We start from the raw sequence: 23,144 nt of genomic DNA on the forward strand, positions 1-23,144 counted from the left end.
TTGACATTTTTGCAACACAGTGCTTCCCCACACTTTAACCAGCAGCGGTCCTCATCGAGCTCTGATTTAAAAAGCTTCGAGTAATGAACATTTTTCCGATACAATTGAGTCGAGCGGTTCACTGGTTCAGAAAGCTTCATTTCACCATCACTACATAAAATGCTAACATATCGATCAGCCCTAATATAAACAGCTGAACAATTGATTTTGTCCTGGTGCTGAGGTCATGACCCTGATGATGTCACACCCAAAATGGCCGCTCTGAAAGCATGGTGGGTGAGCAATGTATAAAAGTCTCAGGAAGTCTGCTGAACAGGTTTGGTTCTGAAGTGTGGATACTGGTGAGTGAATGGTGTCTTTTTACATTTTGTTTTTAATAAATGAAAGTTCAGTGTGTTTTGGCAAGATGACATGGGATGTTTTGGATTGTATTTGTATTGATGAAACATAAACACAACAATCTAATAATAGGAGAAGCCTCGAAACAAGTGAACCAATGCCTTTTAAAAAACGATTCACTTAAACTCCCTTGGTTTCATTGTTTCAAAGCATTGAAAAGCTTAATTTTTCCCATTAAAAGTGTTGAAAACTGAGGTAAAGTTAGCTTTATATTCACACGCTCTGTCCTTCTCCTTATTATATTTTCAGAAAATAATTCTAAACAGGCTAATGATATTAGCAGCTGAATACTATCAAAGTACAACATTGTTCACAGTTAATTAAATAGTGCTAATGTTGTTTTGAAGTCATACTTTCATGCCATTTCTGACTGAATATTCAAAGTAGCAATTGGGGTAAAGTTGGATTTATATCCACACATTCTGACTTTCTCCTAAATAATATAATTTCAGAAAAGTATTATTTGCTAATTCTAAATAGGGAAATCATATTAGCAGCCAGTGACTATTAAAGTACAACATTGTTCACAGTCAATTTAATAGTGCTAATGTTGTTTTGAAGTCATAATAACGTGTGATTTCAGACAGAATATTCAAATTAACTGTTAAAATGAACGAATGTGCGAATATTAAACCAACTTTACATTAATTTCAAAGATCAGTAGACCAATCACAACAGACTGGGCCAGATCAACATTGTTCACAGTCAATTTAATAGTGCTAAAGTTTTCTGAAGTCGCACTTGCATTTTATTTCTAACCGAATACTCAAAGTAGCTTGGTAAACAATATAGGAACCGTGCCACACTGAGGTAAAGTTAGCTTTAATATTCACACATTCTGTCCTTCTCCTTATTATATTTTCAGAAAAGAATTCTAAACAGGCAAATTATATTAGCAGCTGAATACTATCAAAGTACAACATTGTTCACAGTCAATTAAATAGTGCTAATGTTGTTTTGAAGTCATACTTTCCTGCCATTTCTGACTGAATATTCAAAGTAGCAATTGGGGTAAAATTGGATTTATATCCACACATTCTGACTTTCTCCTTAATAATATAATTTCAGAAAAGTATTATTTGCTAATTCTAAATAGGGAAATCATATTAGCAGCCAGTGACTATTAAAGTACAACATTGTTCACAGTCAATTTAATAGTGCTAATGTTGTTTTGAAGTCATAATTACATGTGATTTCAGACAGAATATTCAAATCAACTGTTAAAATGAACGAATGTGCGAATATAAAACCAACTTTACCTTAATTTCAAAGATCAGTAGACCAATCACAACAGACTAGGCCAGATCAACATTGTTCACAGTCAATTTAATAGTGCTAATGTTGTTTTGAAGTCATAATTACATGTGATTTCAGACAGAATATTCAAATTAACTTGGTAAACAATATAGGGACTGTTAAAAATGAACGAATGTGCGAATATTAAACCAACTTTACCTTAATTTTAAAGATCAGTAGACCAATCACAACAGACTGGGCCAGATCAACATTGTTCACAGTCAATGTAATAGTGCTAATGTTGTTTTGAAGTCATAATTACATGTGATTTCAGACAGAATATTCAAATTAACTGTTAAAATGAACGAATGTGCGAATATAAAACCAACTTTACCTTAATTTCAAAGATCAGTAGACCAATCACAACAGACTGGGCCAGATCAACATTGTTCACAGTCAATTTAATAGTGCTAAAGTTTTCTGAAGTCGCACTTGCATTTTATTTCTAACCGAATACTCAAAGTAGCTTGGTAAACAATATAGGGACCGTGTCACCAGTTGTCACTGAATGAATTGTGAATATAGTGAATAAAAACTTTACCTCAATGTTCTAAACGCCATGTGATAAGGACAGCTGGTGGTTAAAATCATGTAAATGCAACAAAAACTCCATTAGAATTGGCTTTTTCTTTTCTTTTTTTTTTGTTTCCAAGCAGTAATGATGTAACACAGCCTTGTTTACTGAAATCAAGTGGCCTTACCAATTTGATACATGCAACAAAACCACTCATTCGTAAAACAGCCATCACTACCAAGCTCAGTAACTATAAAGTTAATGATGATAGCGGTAATGTTGGTTTTATATAAGCATTTTCATTCATTTAGCGGTCTCTATATTGTTTACCAAGCTCCTTTGAATATTCGGTCTGAGATAGCATGTTAGTATAACTTCAAAACAACATAACCACTATTTAAATCACTCTAAACACTGTTGTATTTTAATAGTCAAACTCCGGTACACCGGTTCACTGCGAGATGTATCGTTTTTTTTGATACATGCTTCGAAGCCTCGCCGTACATCGTCCCATCAATAAATATTGTTACACTCCTACTGTGTATTATTAAATAAATGTAACAAAATAAACCTATTAAACTGCATAATGGGGCGTCACGGTGTCACAGTGGGTAGCGATGTTGCCTCACAGCAAGAAGGTTGCTGGTTCGATCCTTGGCTGGGTCAGTTGGCGTTTCTGTGTGGAGTTTGCATGTTTCCTCCGAGCGCTCTGGTTTCCTCCACAGTCCAAACACAAGCGCTATAGGTCAATTGGAAAAGCTAAATTGTCAGCAGTGTATGTGTGTGAATAAGTGTGTATGGATGTTTCCCGGTGATGGGTTGTAGCTGGAAGGGCATCCGCTGCATAAACCATATGCTGGATAAGTTGCTGCTATGGCAACCCCTGATGAATAAAGGGACTAATCTGAAAATAAATTGATTGAATGAATGAATAAACTGCATAATGGCAGACTTTAAATACTATATGTCTTATGTATCAGTAGGTTGATGATTGTTTAGTGCTGAATGCTACTCGTCCCATTTATTGTTATTTTAGTGACTGCTGTGTGTGGTGCCGGATGTTATATATGATTAGTTGTGGGACTGTGGTCAGCTTGAACTCCAGACATTATAATTATGAATGAAATAGAGTGCTGTTATACAGACGTCTCTCTCTCTGTCTGTGTGTGTGTGTTAAGGATATTATTGCTGCTTAAGATTTGTTGCTGTAGCAATGTAGAGCACTAAAATCCTGAGTTGAATGTATTACCACACACACACGCTTATACAGAGAGAGACGTGATTTATCTGTCTATTAGCTCCATCAGTAATGTGAAGGGAAACAGACAGCAGTGTGTGTGTGTGTGTGTGGAGCAGTAAAGCTGCTGGACAGGCTGGCTGAAGGTGTTTTCCTGATGTGTGTTTTATGTCCAGCTGAATGAAGAAATCACAGGAAGACTGAAGGTTTTTGGGGCTCAAATGGCTTAAAAGCATATTTCTTCATCTCCGCATTTTGAAGCTGCTCAGAGGAGTCAGTATTTCACTGACAGGTTCATTAGCTGTTCTAATAAAGTGCATTAATCAGAAAAATGAATGTTTTTGTATTAAAAAGTAGAGTTAAGTCTTTGTGAAATCAGTGACATTGTTGATTATTTGCATTGCATGTGTCATATACACAGGAATAAATGACATTATTTACTTTATTAGTTTTTTTTTCTTCTAAAACTTTTTTGTATACGTGTGCGATGCCAAATGCATTAGTGTTGATGAGAACAAATGATTGGATCAGATTTTGAATCCTAAAATAAACTGATTTAATTTATATTTGTTTAATGAAGGACAATATTGCTAGCCACCTTAAATGTATTTAGTTTTGTTTTGTGTACATTAAAAATAAAAACAATAGAGTTAACAGAATGCACAAATAAATGAATATAACGAGTATTTGTTCAAGCAAATTATTAAATCATAATTTTGAATCATTTAATCACACATGAATTGTTCAGAATCTTTTTTTTTTGTAAACCAGAGACACATTTTTTCTAAAATAATATTTAGAATCTCTAAAATCAAAAGTACTCGATATCGAAAGTCTTTAAATAGAGTATATTTGCTTTTATTTTCTATTGCATAACTTCTATTTCTCCATTATTAAATTTTATTTTAAGGTCAGGGGTGGTTGTGTAAGCATTTCACTGCATATTATAATGTGTGTGACTCTTTATGTGACAATTTGAATTGTACATAGTACACTTTTTAAAATAAAACATTTATTGGCAATATTTTGTTTTCATGTAATCCAAAATGAAATACTGATATGGAATCAAACAATTGAAAGCTAAATTATTAGCTTCTGTATAATTTGTGTTATTTTTTTCCAGATGGTATTTAACAGGGTACTGTTTGACATTTTCACAGTATTTGCTGTAATTTTTAGTAATCTCGATAAAGTCTTATTATTTATTTAGGTTGGAATTAAAGCAGTTTCTAATTTAATTTAATTATATATTTTTAAATGAAGTACAATATTACCAGCCACCTAGTAGTTTATTTTGTAGTAATTAATACATTTTTTATTTTATTTTATTTCATTTGATTTTTATTTTATTCTACTTGTGTTATTTTATTTTATATTTATTTTTTATTTCATTTTTTATTTTATTTAAATTTTTATAGTATTTAATTATTTATTATTTTTTTTTTGTTTATTTATTCTATCTTTTTATTTTATATTTTATTAAATTTTTTATTGTATTTTATTTAATTTTAAAATTTGTTTAATTTTAATTTTAATTAATTAAAAAAATATATATTTTATTTTATTATTTATTCTATTTTATTTTTAATTTAATTAATTTTTTTATTGTATTTTATTTAATAAATTTTTTTATTTAATTTAAAATTTTATTTATTTATTTAGTATTTAATTAATTTAATAAAAAATATTTAATTTATTTTATTTTTATTGCATTTTAATTTAGTATTTATTCTATTTTTAAATTAATTTAATCATTTTTTATTATATTTTATTTAATTTTAATTATTTATTTTTTTAAATAAAATTTATATTGTATTTAATTTAATTTATTCATATTTTTTGTTGTATTTTATTTTATTATTTATTCTATTTTATTTATTTATTTTTTTATTTATTAATTTTATTTTTATTGTATTTTAATTATTTTTTATTTAATAATTTTTTTTATTTTATTTATGTAATTATTTAATTTTATTTTAAATAAAAAATTTATAATTTAGTTTTTTATTTTATTTTATTTTAAATTTATTATTTTATTTATTCATTTATTAATTTTTTATTAATTTTTTTTATTTTAATAATTTTTTATAGTATTTTGTTTTTTATTATTTATTATTAAAATTTTTATTTATTTATTCTATTTATTATTATTTAATTTTATTTGTTTTTATTGTATTTTATTTTTTATTTATTCTATTTAGTTTTTTATTTAATTTAATTTATCTTTTATTTTATTTTGTTTTTATTGTATTTTATTGTATTTAATTAATTAATTAATTTTTATTACATTTATATTGTATTTAATTAATTTTTAATTTGTTGTATTTTATTTTAGTTTTTATTTCATTTTTAATTTATTTAAATTTTTTTATTTTATTTTATTATTTTTTATTTATTCTATTTTGTTTTTTATTTAATTTAATTTATATTTTATTTAATTTTATTTTATTGTATTTAATTTATTTTCATTAAATTTATATTGTAATTTTTTTGTTAAATTTTATTTGAGTTTTTTTCATTTTATTTATTTTAATTAATTTTTTATTTTGTTTTTTTATTTTTTATTATTCTTTTTTTAAAGTTTATTTTATTTTATTGGCTACAGAATACAGAGTATATAAATGTGTGTATATATATACACACACACACACACACACACACACACACACACACACACACACACACACACACACACACACACACACACACACAGAGGAGAGCTAATAATTTTGACTTCAACTGTATGTATATCATTAATATTCTATATCTGTGTCATCCAGAGTTAGTAAGCAGATATAAAATAATCTTACATTCATTACAAACCTCTCAAATCAACAGAGAAATATTCACAGATTGACTCCACGCACACACAAATACACACATGACTACACTTGACACATTCACACATGAGTTGTTAGAGGAGTGTGAAGGAGACTGGATGAGTCTGGCCAGTGTTAAACACCCCGACACACTCACGCAAGCCCACAGAGAAAACAGATCTTCACACCCGCATGAGGACATTAGAGATAATCAAGAGAACGAGGAGCTCAAATGTTTGCTTTGACCTGAGAATATGGCAGATGGCAGCATCTAACACGCATTCTGTGAGCGCTACTCTTCACCTTCATGAAGAATAACAACACGCTGTCAACCACACACACACACACACCATAATGACATGATCTTATTATGTGAAGCAGGGTTTTTGTCACTGGTGCATGTTGGACATTTGCACACATTCATGTCTTTGCATTATGTAACAAACGTTTATTTAAAGGAAATGTAGAATGTAGCAAGCCTCAGTGAAACTAAATGATTTTTAATTATGTTGTTCAAAATTAGGGCGACACTTTGGCTCAATGGTTAGAACTATTTCCTCACAGCAAGAAGGTTGTTGGTTTGAGTCCTGGCTGGGTCAGTTGGCATTTGTGTGTGGAGTTTGCATGTTCTCCCCGTGTTGGCGTGGGTTTCCTCCGGGTGCTCCGGTTTCCCACACTAGTCCAAAGACATGCGATATAGGTGAATTGAATAAACTAAATTGGCTGTAGTGTTTGAGTGTGAATGAGAATGTAGGAATGTTTCCCAGTACTGGGTTGTGGCTAGAAGGGCATCCGCTGGATAAGTTGGTGGTTCATTCCACTGTGACGACCCCTGATGAATAAAGGGACTAAGCCAAAGAAGAAATGAATGTTCAAAATTAAAATAAAATGATAAATATATTTTTGTTTAATTGCTTGTCGCGTTATTGTTTTTTTTTTTTTGTAGTAATTATATATATGTATAATTTTAAAGTAAATATATATGTAAAAATTATTATATATTTTATAAAATATGTTATAGTGCTTATGCCTATAATTATGCATGTCTTGGCCATTTAAGTCTGAAAATAAATACATTTTAGAAAAAAACGAATATATTTTAGTGCTTGGCAAAGATTATTCGTGACTAATCTCAGTCAAAGTTTCCTCAGATTTTTAGCCCATCATTAAGTCTATGTATTTACTTGTGTAAATGTGTTTAAATTTATATTTATTCAGTTTTTAAATTTATTTCACTAATATCATTGTGATATAATAATAATAATAATAATAATAATAATAATAATAATAATAATAATAATAATAATCATAATAATAATCATAATAATATGAAAATGTCCATTTGATGTATTTACAATACAGTTTGTAAAATCATATGTTCTGTCGTTAAGTAGATCTATTATAAGAGAGTATTGCTTTGTTTACCTAATAAAAGGATCTAATTAAATTTGCAATGTAAACATCAAATAAAAGTTAAAAATGTATTATTTTTATATTAAGTATTAAGTTTGTAGTTATGATACTTCTAAAATCCCAATTCTAAAATTCTCTTTCCAAAATAGCATGTCTGCAGATTCTGTCTGACCCTTATATGTAATATAAACACATACATAAATCAAACTATACTCAACTTTTTTTTGTATAAATATTTAAATTTATATATAATTTGTATCATATACATATATATTTATTCATTTTCCTTCAGCTTAGTCCCTTTATTCATCAGGGGTTGTCACAGTGGAATGAACCGCCAACTTATCCAGCATATGTTTCACACAGCGGATTGCCTTCAAGCTGCAACCCAGAACTGGGAAACATCTACACACACTCATTCACACCCATAAACTGCGGCCAAATTAGTTTATTCAGTTCACCTACACTGTAAAATGCAGGGTTCCACACAATTCATTCATGTTGTCCCAACACAAATCGATTATTAACTTAACACTTTTAGCAAATTTATGTGGATTGAACATAAAAAAATTAAGTTGTCCCAATGAAATCTCAAGAATTGTGTTGATTCAGCTTATTTTAAATAAGTAGTTTGAACAAGCAAATATATAGATTTTTTGAGTGTATAGTGCATGTGTTTGGACTGTGGGGGGAACCCACGCCAGTACAGGGAGAACATGCAAACTCCACACAGAAATGCCAATTGAGCCAGCCCAGACTCGAATCAGCGACCTTCTTGCTGTAAGGCAACACCGTGTCACATCATATACATATATACATGCGTGTATTTATATAAATACAAACTGTACACACACATATTATGTGAATATTAATGTTATATTAATGAATATTAAAGTTTTTAACTGCATATTTTTAGCAATTTTATTACCTTTTTTATCATTTAACAAAGACCATTTGTGAAGGATGATTTTAACAAGATGGCTAAGGGTAATCAATCCTGGAATTAGGGAGCACTCACACTATGCTATCTGAACCGTGTCCAGGCCCGTTTCCCGGATCGTTTGTGAAGAGTGGTTCAGTTGGCCGGCCCTGGCCAGGTTGGAAGAGGTGTGCCTGAGTGTGGTTCACTTGGGCTTTGGCGCGGTACGCTTATAGTGTGAGTGCAAAGTGCGCCTGAGCCTGAAACTGAAGACGAGACGTGACTTTTACAGGACTGTTTCATATGGATCTATTAATCATTCTTACTGTTTAATGAACGCTAACTGTCGTAGATTATTAAAGACGCAAACCCCTCACTACACGACAGCTGCACCTTCAGCAAACCTCCTAATACCTGCAGCATGAGGACTTTTATGATTATTTATGAGCGTCAAAAGTGGCTGACCTGTTCAGCGAAATGTTTGACTGTGTGTCACTGCATTCCAAACGACTAAAGTGATATAACTAAAGAAATCTCCACTGTGATGAGCGAGAGCGCTTCTTACTGAACAGCTCATCATCGATGACTTAAGCGTGCTCAGACCCGAATGTAATGTGAGTGCGGGTCGTTGGGGGAGACTGGAGGGGGGACAAGCGTGCTTTGGCCCAGTTCAAGGCACCTGCAAGTGCGCCCTTAGTATGTATACATTTTAAAAGTAATTATAGAAATATTTTATGAACATACTGTTTTGTATATTTTTATAATTTACTGTATTGGGCGACACGGTGGCTCAGTGGTTAGCACGGTCTCCTCACAGCAAGAAAGTTACTGGTTCGAGTCCCGACTGGGTCAGTTGGCGTTTCTGTGTGGAGTTTGCATGTTCTCCCCATGTTGGCGTGGGTTTCCTCCAGGTGCTCTCGTTTTCCCCGCAGTCCAAAGACATGCACTGTAGGTGAATCAAGTAAGTTAAATTGGCCGTAGTGTTTGAGTGTGAATGAGAGTGTATGGGCGTTTCCCAGTACTGGGTCACGGCTGGAAGGGCATTCGATGCATAAAACAGGCTTGAATAGTTTCATTCGGCTGTGGTGACACCTGAAATAGAGACTAAGCTGAAGGAGAACGAATGAATGTTCTGTATTAAATATTAAACTTTTAGAGTTGGTTTATTTTATTAATTGATCAATTTATTATTATTATTATTATTATTATTATTATTATTATTATTATTATTATTATTATTATTATTTATTTATTTATTTTCCAACTTTTTTGAAACTTAAGTTGCAGGTAAAAAAACCCTGTGCTGGCATATCCTGCAGTATTTCTGTATGACTAATGAATGTGAGTAAATGAGCCGCTTCTCTCTGTCCTGATTCTCCACAGTCTTGAGGAAAACGTTTGAGCAGGAACCCTTGGGGAAGGAAGTGTCACTCGAACAGGAAGTGCTGCTGCAGTGCCGCCCACCCGAGGGCATACCACCTGCTGAGGTACACACATACAGTATGCACTTTCTAACACACGCACACACACACACACACACACACACACACACACACACAGACATAGATGCCTCACATGTGCCAATAATGTACTCAAAACATCAGCTTTGCCTATAGGATGTCAAACTCCTTACATATAATGATTGTCAAGTAACATTTAAAATGAGATGTAATTGGTATGTCTATTGATGTTCAGTTGAAGTCAGAATTATTAGCCGTCCTGTATATTTTTCACCCATTTTTTTCAACACATTTCTACACGTAATAGTTTTAATAACTCATTTCTAATAACTGATTTCTTTTAACTTTGCCTTGATGACAGTAAATCATATTTGACTATTTTTCAAGATACTAGTATTCAGAATAGAGTGACATTTAAAGGCTTAAAGGTGCAGTAGGTCATCTGCCTAAATGCTAACCGGTTAACATAATATCTTTCAAATACAATCCCTCCCTTGCCATCCAAAGCCACACATATCATGAACGCGCAATGTGCAATATTTCATGCATGCAAGGATCGCTGGTCTAACTCTCTCACGCGCTTTGTCCTAAAGCCACTACTGTATGCTTAGTGGTTGGTCAGTGGCGTGCAGAAATTACACTTATCACTAAGCCATACGTACATGCTATTTCAGACCGAATATTCATGGGTGCGTTCTCCAATCAACAACGTAACTCGCGGCTGAACTATCATAGTACGATGCATCGTTTGAGAAAAGAACGACGTAGTGACAAGTGTTTCCCAAAACCCGTAGTTTCTCTGTCGCAGATTCATCGTTTGAACCACATGACGCTCTAAACAGGGTGGTAAAAACAACTTTAGAGAAGAACGCCGTAATTTCTTTGTGCAAATGATATTGTTTTACATGCACACTGTGTAAAAATCCAATATTAGTTTTGGTTAAAACATGTACTCGCTTTCAATATTAATTGAATATTTACAAATATTATTGAGAACATTACACATGCTATTCTAAAACAGAAAAACACTTACAAAAGCTAACACGTATTCTAATATCATATATAAATCAATAAATAGAGGCGATTTATTAAGATATGAAATTTAATATTTATTATTTGTTAGGAAATGGAAAAAAAACGACTTTGATGATTATTATTATTATTATTATTATTATTAAGTAGTCATTATTATTATTAAGTAGGATATTGTTTGTTTATTTATTTATTTATTTTTGGAAAAGTCTACTTTTACAATTTGACACATGTAAACCACTGCAGAAATGTAGAAAAGGAATTATTTTTGCACCGTGATTTAAAGTTTTGATTCAGCATTTGTTTTTACCGCTGTCACTCATGTCCATGTGACCGCGGCGCTTGTGCTCGTGCAAATGTTGACTCTGAATGAACAGAGGCACGCAGTTGTACAAATCTACATTTGTTCACTGACAGTTTGAGCTACTTATCAGAATGATGGGAATTTTCTGCCCAACAAATTTGAATTGGATGAACAACTTTTAGTTTTATGCCTTACCCAGAATATAAAAATACATATAAATACATTTAGATCATTTACTTTTATCAGTACTATTGGAATTATAATGTGAAGAGACTTTCAATCAGCACAACAAAAAAAGTTTCTGGAGACAGTCGCCTACTAATAATCCGACTTCAACTGTCTAAAGACTGTAGTAGTGCCGAAAAGACGATCTCTAAAGTAAGATCCTATATTTCAGCGTGGCTTGTTTTGAGAGTAAAAGCTGAAGCGTCTGCAGCACTGCTGAGCGATGAAGCAGATAAGCAGAGTGAGGATGTGTGTGTTTCTGCGCAGCGTGAGTCAGTGTCTGAGGGGTTATTCAGGTTAACACATCCTCTCGCAATAACGCTGCACTGCTTTTACTGCATTTGGAGCAAACAGTACACACTTAAAGAAATGCACATTTCAAAGCACTTCACAGGACCTATATGTGATGTTTGACGTGATTTCAACTGAAGCATGTAGAGAGGGCGGGACATCGAGTAGCTCCTCCCCTTTAACCCATGTGTGCTGATGTTTTCATCTACTCTGTGGTGATTTTGAAGCTTAAGTTGGCCATAGCTTTCTGTGTTTCCACTAGCAGAATGATTTTTGGTGACAGATCTTCTTTTGACACACAATTTGTGAAGAAATGCTTTGAATAAAAAAAAAACTAAATATTATAGACAATTAAATGAGTTTTGATAATAATGTAGAGGCTGTTTATAAGAAGGCAAGTCAGCGCCTCAGGCCCCATTTACACTTATACGTTTTAGTTTTATAACAGCGTTTTAGAATGAAAACAATCCGAGTCCACACTGGTGTTTCACCCAGAATTTCTGAACAGCTCTCCATCCACATTACACCACTGGAAACGCACATCACGTGACCACACACACACACTCTTGCATGCAATGAGCACCCATATGAGAGTTGTGCACGTCAGACTGTTCATCAACGATCTACCGCTGGATCTAATCTCACTATTTTTGTTAAACGTGATATTTAATTCATCTTGTTGTCTCTATCTAACGACATATTCCCCGACTTTGGTCTTTTAAATCTATTACTTGTTCTCAGGTAACGTGTTCTGACTGAGTGCAAAGATGAGTTGGGATATATTCATTAACGTAACCGTGTTCACTGATTCTGCACATTTGACTGATTTGCTTGCCTTTATTTCCTATATTGTGTAAGCTTATTGTACATTACACTTTTATAATGGTCATTATTGATTATTAGAACTGATGCCCATATCTAGATAAAATAGCCTAAGCTATATTGAAATAATGAAAAAAATTACAAATATCGGATATAATAAAGTCACAATGAATTAATAAACCAATATAAAACAAACAAAAGCTAGAACAAAAAAATCAACCATTTCGAGCCATTTTAAACTTTCGTTTTACAAAGGCCCATGTGAAAAAAAGATTTTAGATATTTTCTAAAAACAATAAACACCAGAGGAGTTTTGAAATATTATTTATAAAGTCTTTGGATACGATTAAATTAATCAAATCATGCTAACAGAGCATTTTTTGGGTGAGTGAAACCAGAAACAACCTTATTTTCTGTCATCCAGTCCTGCGCAGCGCCGCTTTACAAACGGATTGGGAAAAACTGCAAGTAAAAAATGTGTTCTATGTCCTGAAACAAGTGTTTGTTTTTATATGACGTGGTAAGATTTTAAAAATGAAATTTTAAATGTAGAGCTTTATTAGTGGATAGCTGCTAAGCGCAACAATATAAGCTATATTTTACTTGCTCTTATGTCCTGAAACACTTACGGTTTCCTTGAGAGAACCGAATCATATGCAACATCCTTAAATTATTCTCTTAAATAAAGCGGAATTACCTATCATATTGCCTAGGGAAAAATGTATATGTTTTAGGTGTCTCTGGAGCATTTGGGGTTAATGTTCGATGTCTATCAAAACGAGAATGTTATTAAATACATTTTTTACAGAGTTATTACCGAAAAACTTGGTTTTATATTATGGGTGGTGCGCTGGGTCCCTCTGTTAGTGGCGAGACCACTCGATGTGCAATGCCAACAGTCGGTCAGTGAGTAAACAAATATAATGAATGAAAGCACACAGGCCTGTGTGGATAGACCTATAATGTAATACTGTACAGTAATGTGTCATTGGTTAGTTTCAGTTGTCCTAATCGTTGAATCATTTCGTGATGATGCAATGTTATGCTTTTTCTGCCTGATTCCCGCTGAACTGGGCGGGTTGTTTGACGTTTGATTCGGGGGACGTTCTGGGAGCAAGGTTTACGTGACACGCTGCAAGCTACTAGCCCGACAGTGGAAACCCAACATGATTTCAGCCTCACTGCTCAACTTCCGGGGCAATTGGCACAGCTTGATAAAAGCCCTGGCTCGCACTGGTAATGTTAGCACACAGACTTTAAACATGGCATATAGATCATTAATAGAGAGTGTTCTCACATATAATATTGGTATCACAACACATAAACAGAAGAAGAAATTATCGGAAATGATCAATCAGGCAAATAAAATAACAAACAACAAACAACATTCGCTCCAGACTTTATTTGACTCCTTTATGGATAAAACAGCAATTGTGTTTTTAAAAAGATAATACACAATTACATTTTTTTTTTTAAAGATAATACACATCCTCTTCACTCAGATTTTCAAATTGTACCATCAGGAGGCAGGTTTAAAATTCCTGGAGCCCAAAGAAATGCTTATGAAAAGTCATTTATCCCAATTGCAGTAGTTGTCTTAAATCGGGTCACTGTTTGAAGTGAATGGGGTGGTTGTCAAGAACGATCTGCAGTAATATATATGGGGCTTATTTGGTTAAGTTGTTGCTTTTCTGTGATTGTTGTATGGTTGTATGTATGCAGTTGTTGTCTTAAATCCAGTGTTACAGACAAATTTGCTTTCTGTGCCAAGCAGAATGGACAATACAGTTTAAACTAAACTACACATTTACAATCCTTTTGTTATGTTCGGGATGAAAACATTATGCAAGCAGTGGGTGTGTCCTAGAACTCCGCCTTCTTTGACATGCTTTGTGTTCTTGCATTTGGGATCAGAGGTGAGGTTCTCAAGGTGAATGCGTACCCTGGCATTAAAGGTCAAACAACAAAAAATAAGGTCAAGAATCTTGGTGTGACTCTGGAGTCAAATCTGAGTTTTAATAGTCATGTCAAAGCAGTCAGTAAATCAGCATACTATCATAAAAACATTGCAAGAGTTAGATGCTTTGTTACTAGTGAGGACTTAGAGAAACTTGTTCATGCTTTTATCAGCAGCAGGGTGGATTACTGTAACAGCCTCCTCAATGGCCTTCCCAAAAAGACAGTCAGACAGTTACAGCTCATCCAGAACGCTGCGGCCAGAATTCTGACCAGAACCAGGAAATCAGAGCACATCACACCTGTCCTCAGGTCTTTACACTGGTTCCCAGTTACATGATCCAGAAATGATCAGATGTGCTCCAACAGTAGGCACATTCAAATCAAGACTGAAAACACATCTGTTTAGCTGTGCCTTTACTGAATGAGCACTGTGCTACGTCCGACAGATCGCACTATTATGTTTTTCTCTTCTTTTTCATTCTTTTATAACACATGTTATCTGTTTTTATGCCTTTTTTTACTTTTTTATTATTATTTGTTTTTATTTCTTTTATACTTGTTTCTTTTATTCCTGTTTATGTAAAGCACTTTGAATTGCCACTGTGTATGAAATGTCCTATATAAATAAACTCGCCTTCTTGCAGTTTGCAGAGTTTGACAATATAAAACATCCAGTACAACAATAACAACCTGTTTACATAGAGAATGCTGCGATCACCATAGTGAAGATGAGATGTTATTGATGACGATACAGATATCACCGATCATGACCGGTTCTTAATGATACTGTTATTGATACTATGTTCTATAATTGCATTCTATAAAACACATTTTGGCGTCACGGTGACGCAGTGGGTAGCACGATCAAATCACTGCAAGAAGGTTGCTGATTCGAGCCCCGGCTGGGTCAGTTGGCATTTCTGTGTGGAGTTTGCATGTTCTCCCCATGTTGGCGTGGGTTTCCTCCGGGTGCTCAGGTTACCCCACAGTCCAAACACATGCGCTATTGGTGAATTGAATAAGCTAAAACGTAAAAACGTGTTGGATAAGTTGGCGGTTCATTCCGCTGTGGCAACCCTAGATTAATAAAGGGACTAAGCCGAAAAGAAAATGAATGAATGAATGAATGAATTAATGAAAACGCATTTTGGGTGGCAGTGCCAACCACTATGCCACCATGCTGCCCTAGTGATAGATTAATTAAATATTTTTTAAAAATTTATATAATAAAATATATATATATATATATATATATATAATTAAATAATCTATTTATATTGAAACTAATAACTTTTACTCAGAAATTAAATGAAACCGATAAAACTGTGGACACTTTGTGATCTTGTAACATAAATAACTTCCTGGCTGTTTGCTCTGAAAGCACTGCTGTGAACTTAAGGATCTCATTCAGACAATCATGAAAAATGACCTTCAGACTCGCTAATAAATATCTTGGAATAACTGGAAATGTGAAGTTAATTCTGAGAAAAGCTTGGCTATCATTTGAGTGCATGTTGCACCTTTTATATGATGCAGTACTTAGCAGAGAAGAATGCATTAAATCAGATACAGCAAAATCAGCCAGTAAATCAATTAATTTATATATATATATATATATATATATATATATATATATATATATATATATATAATCATGCCACATTTAATGTCACTTAAATCCCCTTTCTTCCCCATTCTGATGCTCGGTTTGAACTGCAGCAGATTGTCTTGACCATGTCTACATGCCTAAATGCATTGAGTAGCTGCCATGTGATTGGCTCATTAGAAATTAGCGTTAACGTGCAGTTGGACAGGAGTACCTAATAAAGTGGCCGATGAAGTTTATCATTAATATGTATGAAAAATTCAATTGTAATAGCAGTTATTTAGAAAAGAAGACTCAGTCATGAAGTATCCAGAAGTGTTTAGTTTGTATATGATTCCTCCATGACATTCCTATACACACATCTCTGATTTTTCATTTTTCAGTTATTTTACAGGGTGGACATTTTCACACTGTGTGTGTGTATGTGTGTGTTGTAAATGGTCTTGTGTGTCTGCCATCACGCGTGTGTGAAGAGCCGTCAGAGTCGTTTCTGTCTCCTGACTTTGACCCAGAGTTCGAGGTTTCCCAGAAGACCCGTAAACGACAGCTGCGGCTCCCAGAGGACATACACATTCAAACTCACACACACACACACACACACACCATAGACCCAGGCAAACACTCACATACAGACTGAGAGACACACATACCATGTACACAAGCACACATACACACACACACCAGACACGGGCAAACACACACATACGGACTGACAGACACACACACACACACACACACACACACACCATAGACACAACGCAAAAGCAAACACACACCTCAGACACAGGCACGCACACACAAACACTCACCATAGACACAGGCAAACACACACATACAGACAGACACCTACACACACCATAGATACAGGCGCACACACACACCCACACACAGGTACATACACCATATGGACAGGTAAACACACACAAACAAACAGACACCTACACACACCATAGACACAGGCACGCACAAACACGTATACAGACAGACACGCACTATAGACAGAGTCGCACACACCTATACACACATGCATTCACACAGACACAAGCACACACACACACACACACACACACACACACACACACACACACACACACACACACACACACACACACAGAGTCAGCCAGTGTAAGTTGAGACATGAAGCGTCCTGTAAATTCCAGCGAGTGCTGCAGTGTCTCTCCGTTCCGCTCACTGACTCCGTCTAGACCCAAACTCTTTTTTTTCTCAGAGCCCCGCTGGATGTTCCCGGAGCTGCTGGAACACGGAGACCCCGTCAGCACATATATTCTCATGTAAATATCATTTGCCTTTTCTGAACAATACGAGCGACTGACCTCTGCTGCTTTCTGAACAGCCATTAGAGAAGCACAACTCCTCCATATAACAGGAGCCCTCATTAAAAACACACTGCTCCCATCAGCCCTACACACACACACACACACACAAGCTAACCTGGACACAGCACAGTTACAGAGCACAGACCTCCACTTTACATAAGCACATTTATAGACACGTAGATTGCTCTCGGGGCATCACGGTGGCGCAGTGAGAAGCACGTTCACCTCACAGTAAGAAGGTCGCCGGTTCGAGCCTCGGCTGGGTCAGTTTCATTTATGTGTGGCGTGGGTTTCCTCCGGGTGCTCCGGTTTCCCCCAAAAGTCCAAACACATGCGCTATAGGTGAATTGGGTAAACTAAACTGTCCGTAGTGAATGAGTGTGTATGGATGTTTTCCAATACTGGGTTGCGGCTGTGTGAAACATATGCTGGATAAGTTGGCGGTTCATTCCGCTGTGGCGACCCCTTATGAATAAAGGGACTAAGCCGAAAAGAAAATGACTGCATACACTTCTCTCTTACACACACTCATGTTGGGTTTTCATGTTTTATGGGGTCTTCTCATAGAGGTAATGATGTGTCTACTGTACAGCCTGTCTATCTGTCCTACTCTTCCCCTAAGGTAACCCTCTCAGGACACACTCTGCACTTTTACATTTACAAAATACTTAGTTTTAGATTATTTGTGAGCTGTTTTCTTCATGGGGTGCAAAAATATCCCCAAAAGGTTACAATTATTGTCCCCAAAACTTGATGAATACCTAATCCCCCTACACCTTTACCCCCCCCCCCCCCCCCCCCACCCACCTCCCACACCGTCTTTCTCTCTATTACACACACACACATCTTGGGTCTTAATGTTTGCATGAACAGGAAGCTGCGACTGCTTTTTATTTTTTGTTGTAGTATTGTGATGCAGTTCCTAGAGAAACAAAATATTAAATGACAACAGTGGGCGTGGCTTGTTTTATCTACTGTGAGCTGATTGGATGTAGTAAAGTAGGCATTTCATTCACAAAGATCTGGAAAAGGGTTTGAGGAGAGTTATTATAACAGACTCTTCCTCCTCACCATTTCTGTTTGTTGTCAAAACTGACAGCTGTAGGGGCGTGGTTAAGTATGTTAGCCACACCCAGTACCTCAGGCAAACTATCATACACCTGGCACAATAAGGTGCAAGATGTGTTTGGTGCTACTTGTTGCTATTTTCAGACCAGCGCAACTGCAAATTTCACTTTTCCTGCCACGTTGTTTAAATAGCAAATCCATTTGCGCCACTTTGTGGACTCATGGGTGTGCTAGTCTGAAAAGGTGTGTTAAGGCGCATTGTTGGCGCGTTGCTATTTTGAAGAACTGAAATAGATTGCGCCTGGGGCGATTTTAGGGTTTTCATTTTAGGAGGCTCAGCTCCATATGAGAGAGGAGAAAAAAAAATGAATGAATTTCTCTCTTACACACACTCATGTTGGGTTTTCATGTTTTATGGGGTCTTCTCATAGAGGTAATGATGTCTACTGTACAGCCTGTCTATCTGTCCTACTCTTCCCCTAAGGTAACCCTCACAGGACACACTCTGCACTTTTACATTTACAAAATACTTAGTTTTGGATTATTTGTGACCCGTTTTCTTCATATCCCCAAAAGGATAGGTTTTCGTCATCCCTAAAATAAAACAAATAATATACATATAATTTATATATATATATATATATATATATATATATATATATATATATATATATATATATATATATATAACCCTAATGTATTTATAAGTAATAATTTAATAGTAATACACTTAAAAATGTTTGATTAATATGGTAGGGTTGTATGCTAAACTCGCAGTATTCCACTGTATTGTATAAACAGGCATAGTCATTTGAGTTCTGAATGAGCCGAGTAGGCTCAACAAACCTGTTTACTGTAGCAAAAGCCACTTTATATGTTAAAGTACAGTTTTTGTTTGTTACAATTGTTGCAGTTTGTGGGTTGTTCACTACTAATTGATGCAAGGACCGGTAGCAGTACACGACCTGGTGGTTGAGGACCACTGGCTCAATACACACAGGATGTACAGCAAAACACAAATATCTTTACAAATGAAAAGAATTGAAGGATAAAAATGTTACAAAAACTAATATTTTCTACACAAATATAAACATCACTGCCTCCATGCACTCAAAAAAAAGTTTTGTTGCCTGTTCAAATTGCTTATTTAAAATGAGTTGAAACGACACAATTTTTGAGATTTTGTTTGGGTAACTTAATTTATGTTCAATCCACTTAAATTTGTAAAATAATAAGTAGTTAAATTGTCCCAACACTAAACGATTGTGTGGAACCCAGCATTTTTTACAGGTCACCTTCATGTCATGATGTTTTTTTCAGTTAATTCATGACTATTTGTATAGTGTTGTTATCATTATTATTTATTATACATATTTATATTTGTTTTAATAAATACAGGTTTAGATTTGTCCACCTGTCGGGTTTTGGAGTCGTCTGCATCACCATATGGGGCATAAGAACAGAACGTGTGTTTGGATATAACTTAGTTTTTTGACCACACTTCATTATCACTGTTCATTTATTTGTTTGCTGGAAATTAGAACTGAATTTAGAAATAGTTTTGAAACAAATCTTTGTGCTTAACAAATGAAATTAAACATGAAGGCTAAGGGATGTCTTCAGTGGAGTGAGTTTTTACCGTTTCCTTATTCACGAAAGTAAAGGAGTAAAGAGAAAGTAAAGAGGCTGAATGGAGGAGGCTCGTTCTTGATCCTCGTGCTGCAGATGCTCTGTTCAACTGTTTTCTTGCTAGTGAAGTGTTCAGTTTTTTCACTTACAAAGTACACCGTGTAAATAGCAAATGCATCATGGCGCGACGCAACTGACTCTTAAAGGGAATGGAAGACGAGACTCTGATTGGTTTAATGCATGTTATGCTGAAAACACACCCAGAACTTAAGAGAATAAGCACAACTCTGTTAGACTGTATTTTTCCATCCTTAAAATAGCAAAAGTGGATTTGGACACGTCCTTTTGCTCCATGCGCTTTAGACTTTGCACTAAGATCGTTAAAATAGAGCCCTATAAGTTTGTTTTGTGAATTGTGATCACATTCCATATGTTTCCATTGTTTTTTAATGTACAAAATGTATTTTCTACTGCCCTTCCCCAGCTCAACCTTACACCTAACCCCACCCCTTACAGGAAACGGTGCAGTTTTACTTACTGAACAACTCATTCTGGATGATTTATAAGCCTTTTGAAAAATGGGGACATCAGCAGTGTCCTCATAAGTCACCTTCTCCTTGTAATACCCGTGTCATACCCATGATATTATACACATTTGTGCCCTGATAAGTCTCTCACTCACCGGCCACTTTGTTAGGTACACCTTATTCGTACCGGGTTGGACCCCGTTTTCGCAGTGAGTGTACTGTATATAATACAGTGGCTGGAGTTCATATACCGGGGAAGCTGTATTTGTGCGATGAATAGTGCGCTATTCATAATATCCGAGAAATCTGCAGAAACCATCAGAACACAGTGGGAAACACACATGCAGATACACTTGAAACACTCTGGAGACGTGCATAAAAACACACACGCACACACACAATATCGAGACTGTATTTCATTCCAGTGTTGTTGAAGCTGCTCTGGCTTTCCAAGCTACGTAATTCTTATTTAAAGTAGTTCAGGGAATATAAACTGCAGTTGAACTTGCCTTTTGATAGAAAATAAATAAATAAAAGAATTTTGGTCATCCTGTAATAAGCAGAAAATCTAAGATATTAAAATTGGCGGTGTTTGATTTTACTCTGGAGCATGTAAATTGAATAATAGTGGGTTTATTTTATTATTTAGTAAAAAGCTTCTTCTCTCCAAGGCTGTGTGTAATTGATTAAAAATAATTGAATCGAAAGCAAGCAAGAAATAATCAGATGCGTACCTTCAACGCAGTGTAAGTCACTGTCGGTAAAACCATCTTCCAAATGCATAAATGTAAATATAATCAGACGGTGGCAAAACAAAACTGAGAAAAATATAAACATACAGTATATACGCTGGCACTATATTGTTTTGTTTTTTTCAGCATCCAAAAAAGCTCTGTCCATAAACAGCTCGGAGCTTATTGTCACACTTTTTACCCCAGTGAATATTTCTCAGCCTAAGTGTATATTTGAAAGGCAATTTCGATTTCTTATTAAAGTCTGGGCTGCAGAAACAGAACAGTTTTTTTTTTTCTGTTATTGCCCAGTACAAAAAGATAGAGTTCATTGAACACACACTTTCTTTATAAGCATGCCATAGCGGGGCATGTTGTCACAGTATATGGTATATATGCATTTATTATTTATTCATTCACTTTCCCTATTTCAGAGATCGCCACAGCGGAATGAACCACCAATTCCAGCATATGTTTTACGCAGCGGATGCCCTTCCAGCTGTAACCGAGTACTGGGAAACACCCATACACTCACATTCTCACACACAATCATACACTATGGATAATTTAGTTCATCAATTCACCTGTAGCGCATGTGTTTGGACTGTGGGGGAATCCGGAGCACCTGGAGGAAAACCCAAGCCAACATGGAGAGAACATGCAAACTCCACACAGAAATGGCAACTGGCCCAGTCGGGACTCGAACCAGGGACCTTCTTGCTGTGAGGCAACTGAGCCACCTTATACATTTATTAAATGCATAGAAAAAATATTAGATCATTGCTTTGGCTGAAATAAATTGCATTGTAAAACTGCATGTAAAAAATTGACCCCAATAATGCTCACAACCTTAGCTTGTAGGACAAAATTCACAGTAATTAAATTATAATTTATATTAACTAAGATTTATGCATTTGCAGTTGGAGATAAAATTATTAGCCTTCTGGTGAAATTTAAATTCTTTTATTTTTTCCAATATTTCCCAAGTGATGTTTAAGAAAGCACAGACAAATGTTCTGTTATACTCATAGACTGTAAAAGATATGGACGTAGTATCTGTGACGTCACCCATAGGTTTCTGAGCAGCACAAATGAAGCTACAAGTGGGCGTGGCCAACCGGCGTCGTTTTGTTTTCGCGCCATTGCTCCAACCCCGGGGGTTACCAAATAAGAGCAAAGAGATGGAGCGTGAGAGGAACAACAGATCCCTGCTAGCATTTTGCTTAAACAGGCTTTTCTTTGGGAGAAACGCTTAATACTTCATTACCTGCGACTCGTTTGTGTTCTGACCACATGTGCTTGGTTGTGTACGATATCAATAAAGTGTTTAGACTTTTAAAATCACTGTTGTGATACATTGAGCCACTAAACTTTGTTCTTATGATGTTTTTCTACAGGAGGAAAACGAGAATTACTTCCAAACACTTAAAATACAGTCTGTGTTAGTAAATCAAGGCTGTTGATGAAATCCAGGCATAACACTGTAAGACAATGCTATAGATGACTGTTCTAGAGCCTACAGCTAATCAATCTGTCAGATTCTGGAGTGCATTACA

The 23,144-nt window shown here is 35.0% G+C and overlaps 1 protein-coding gene across 1 annotated transcript in view; it reads left to right on the forward strand.

Annotated features, from left to right (window-relative positions):
* Positions 1–23,144, forward strand: part of LOC130229905 (netrin receptor UNC5C-like) — a 279,294-nt gene that overhangs the window by 167,368 nt on the left and 88,782 nt on the right. Inside the window, exon 4 of the mRNA XM_056458925.1 lies at positions 9,981–10,084. Within this exon, the coding sequence (XP_056314900.1) occupies positions 9,981–10,084 (104 nt within the window). The remainder of the gene's footprint in view (positions 1–9,980; positions 10,085–23,144) is intronic.

Source organism: Danio aesculapii, chromosome 5, assembly GCF_903798145.1.
Source record: "Danio aesculapii chromosome 5, fDanAes4.1, whole genome shotgun sequence".
NCBI lineage: Eukaryota > Metazoa > Chordata > Actinopteri > Cypriniformes > Danionidae > Danio > Danio aesculapii.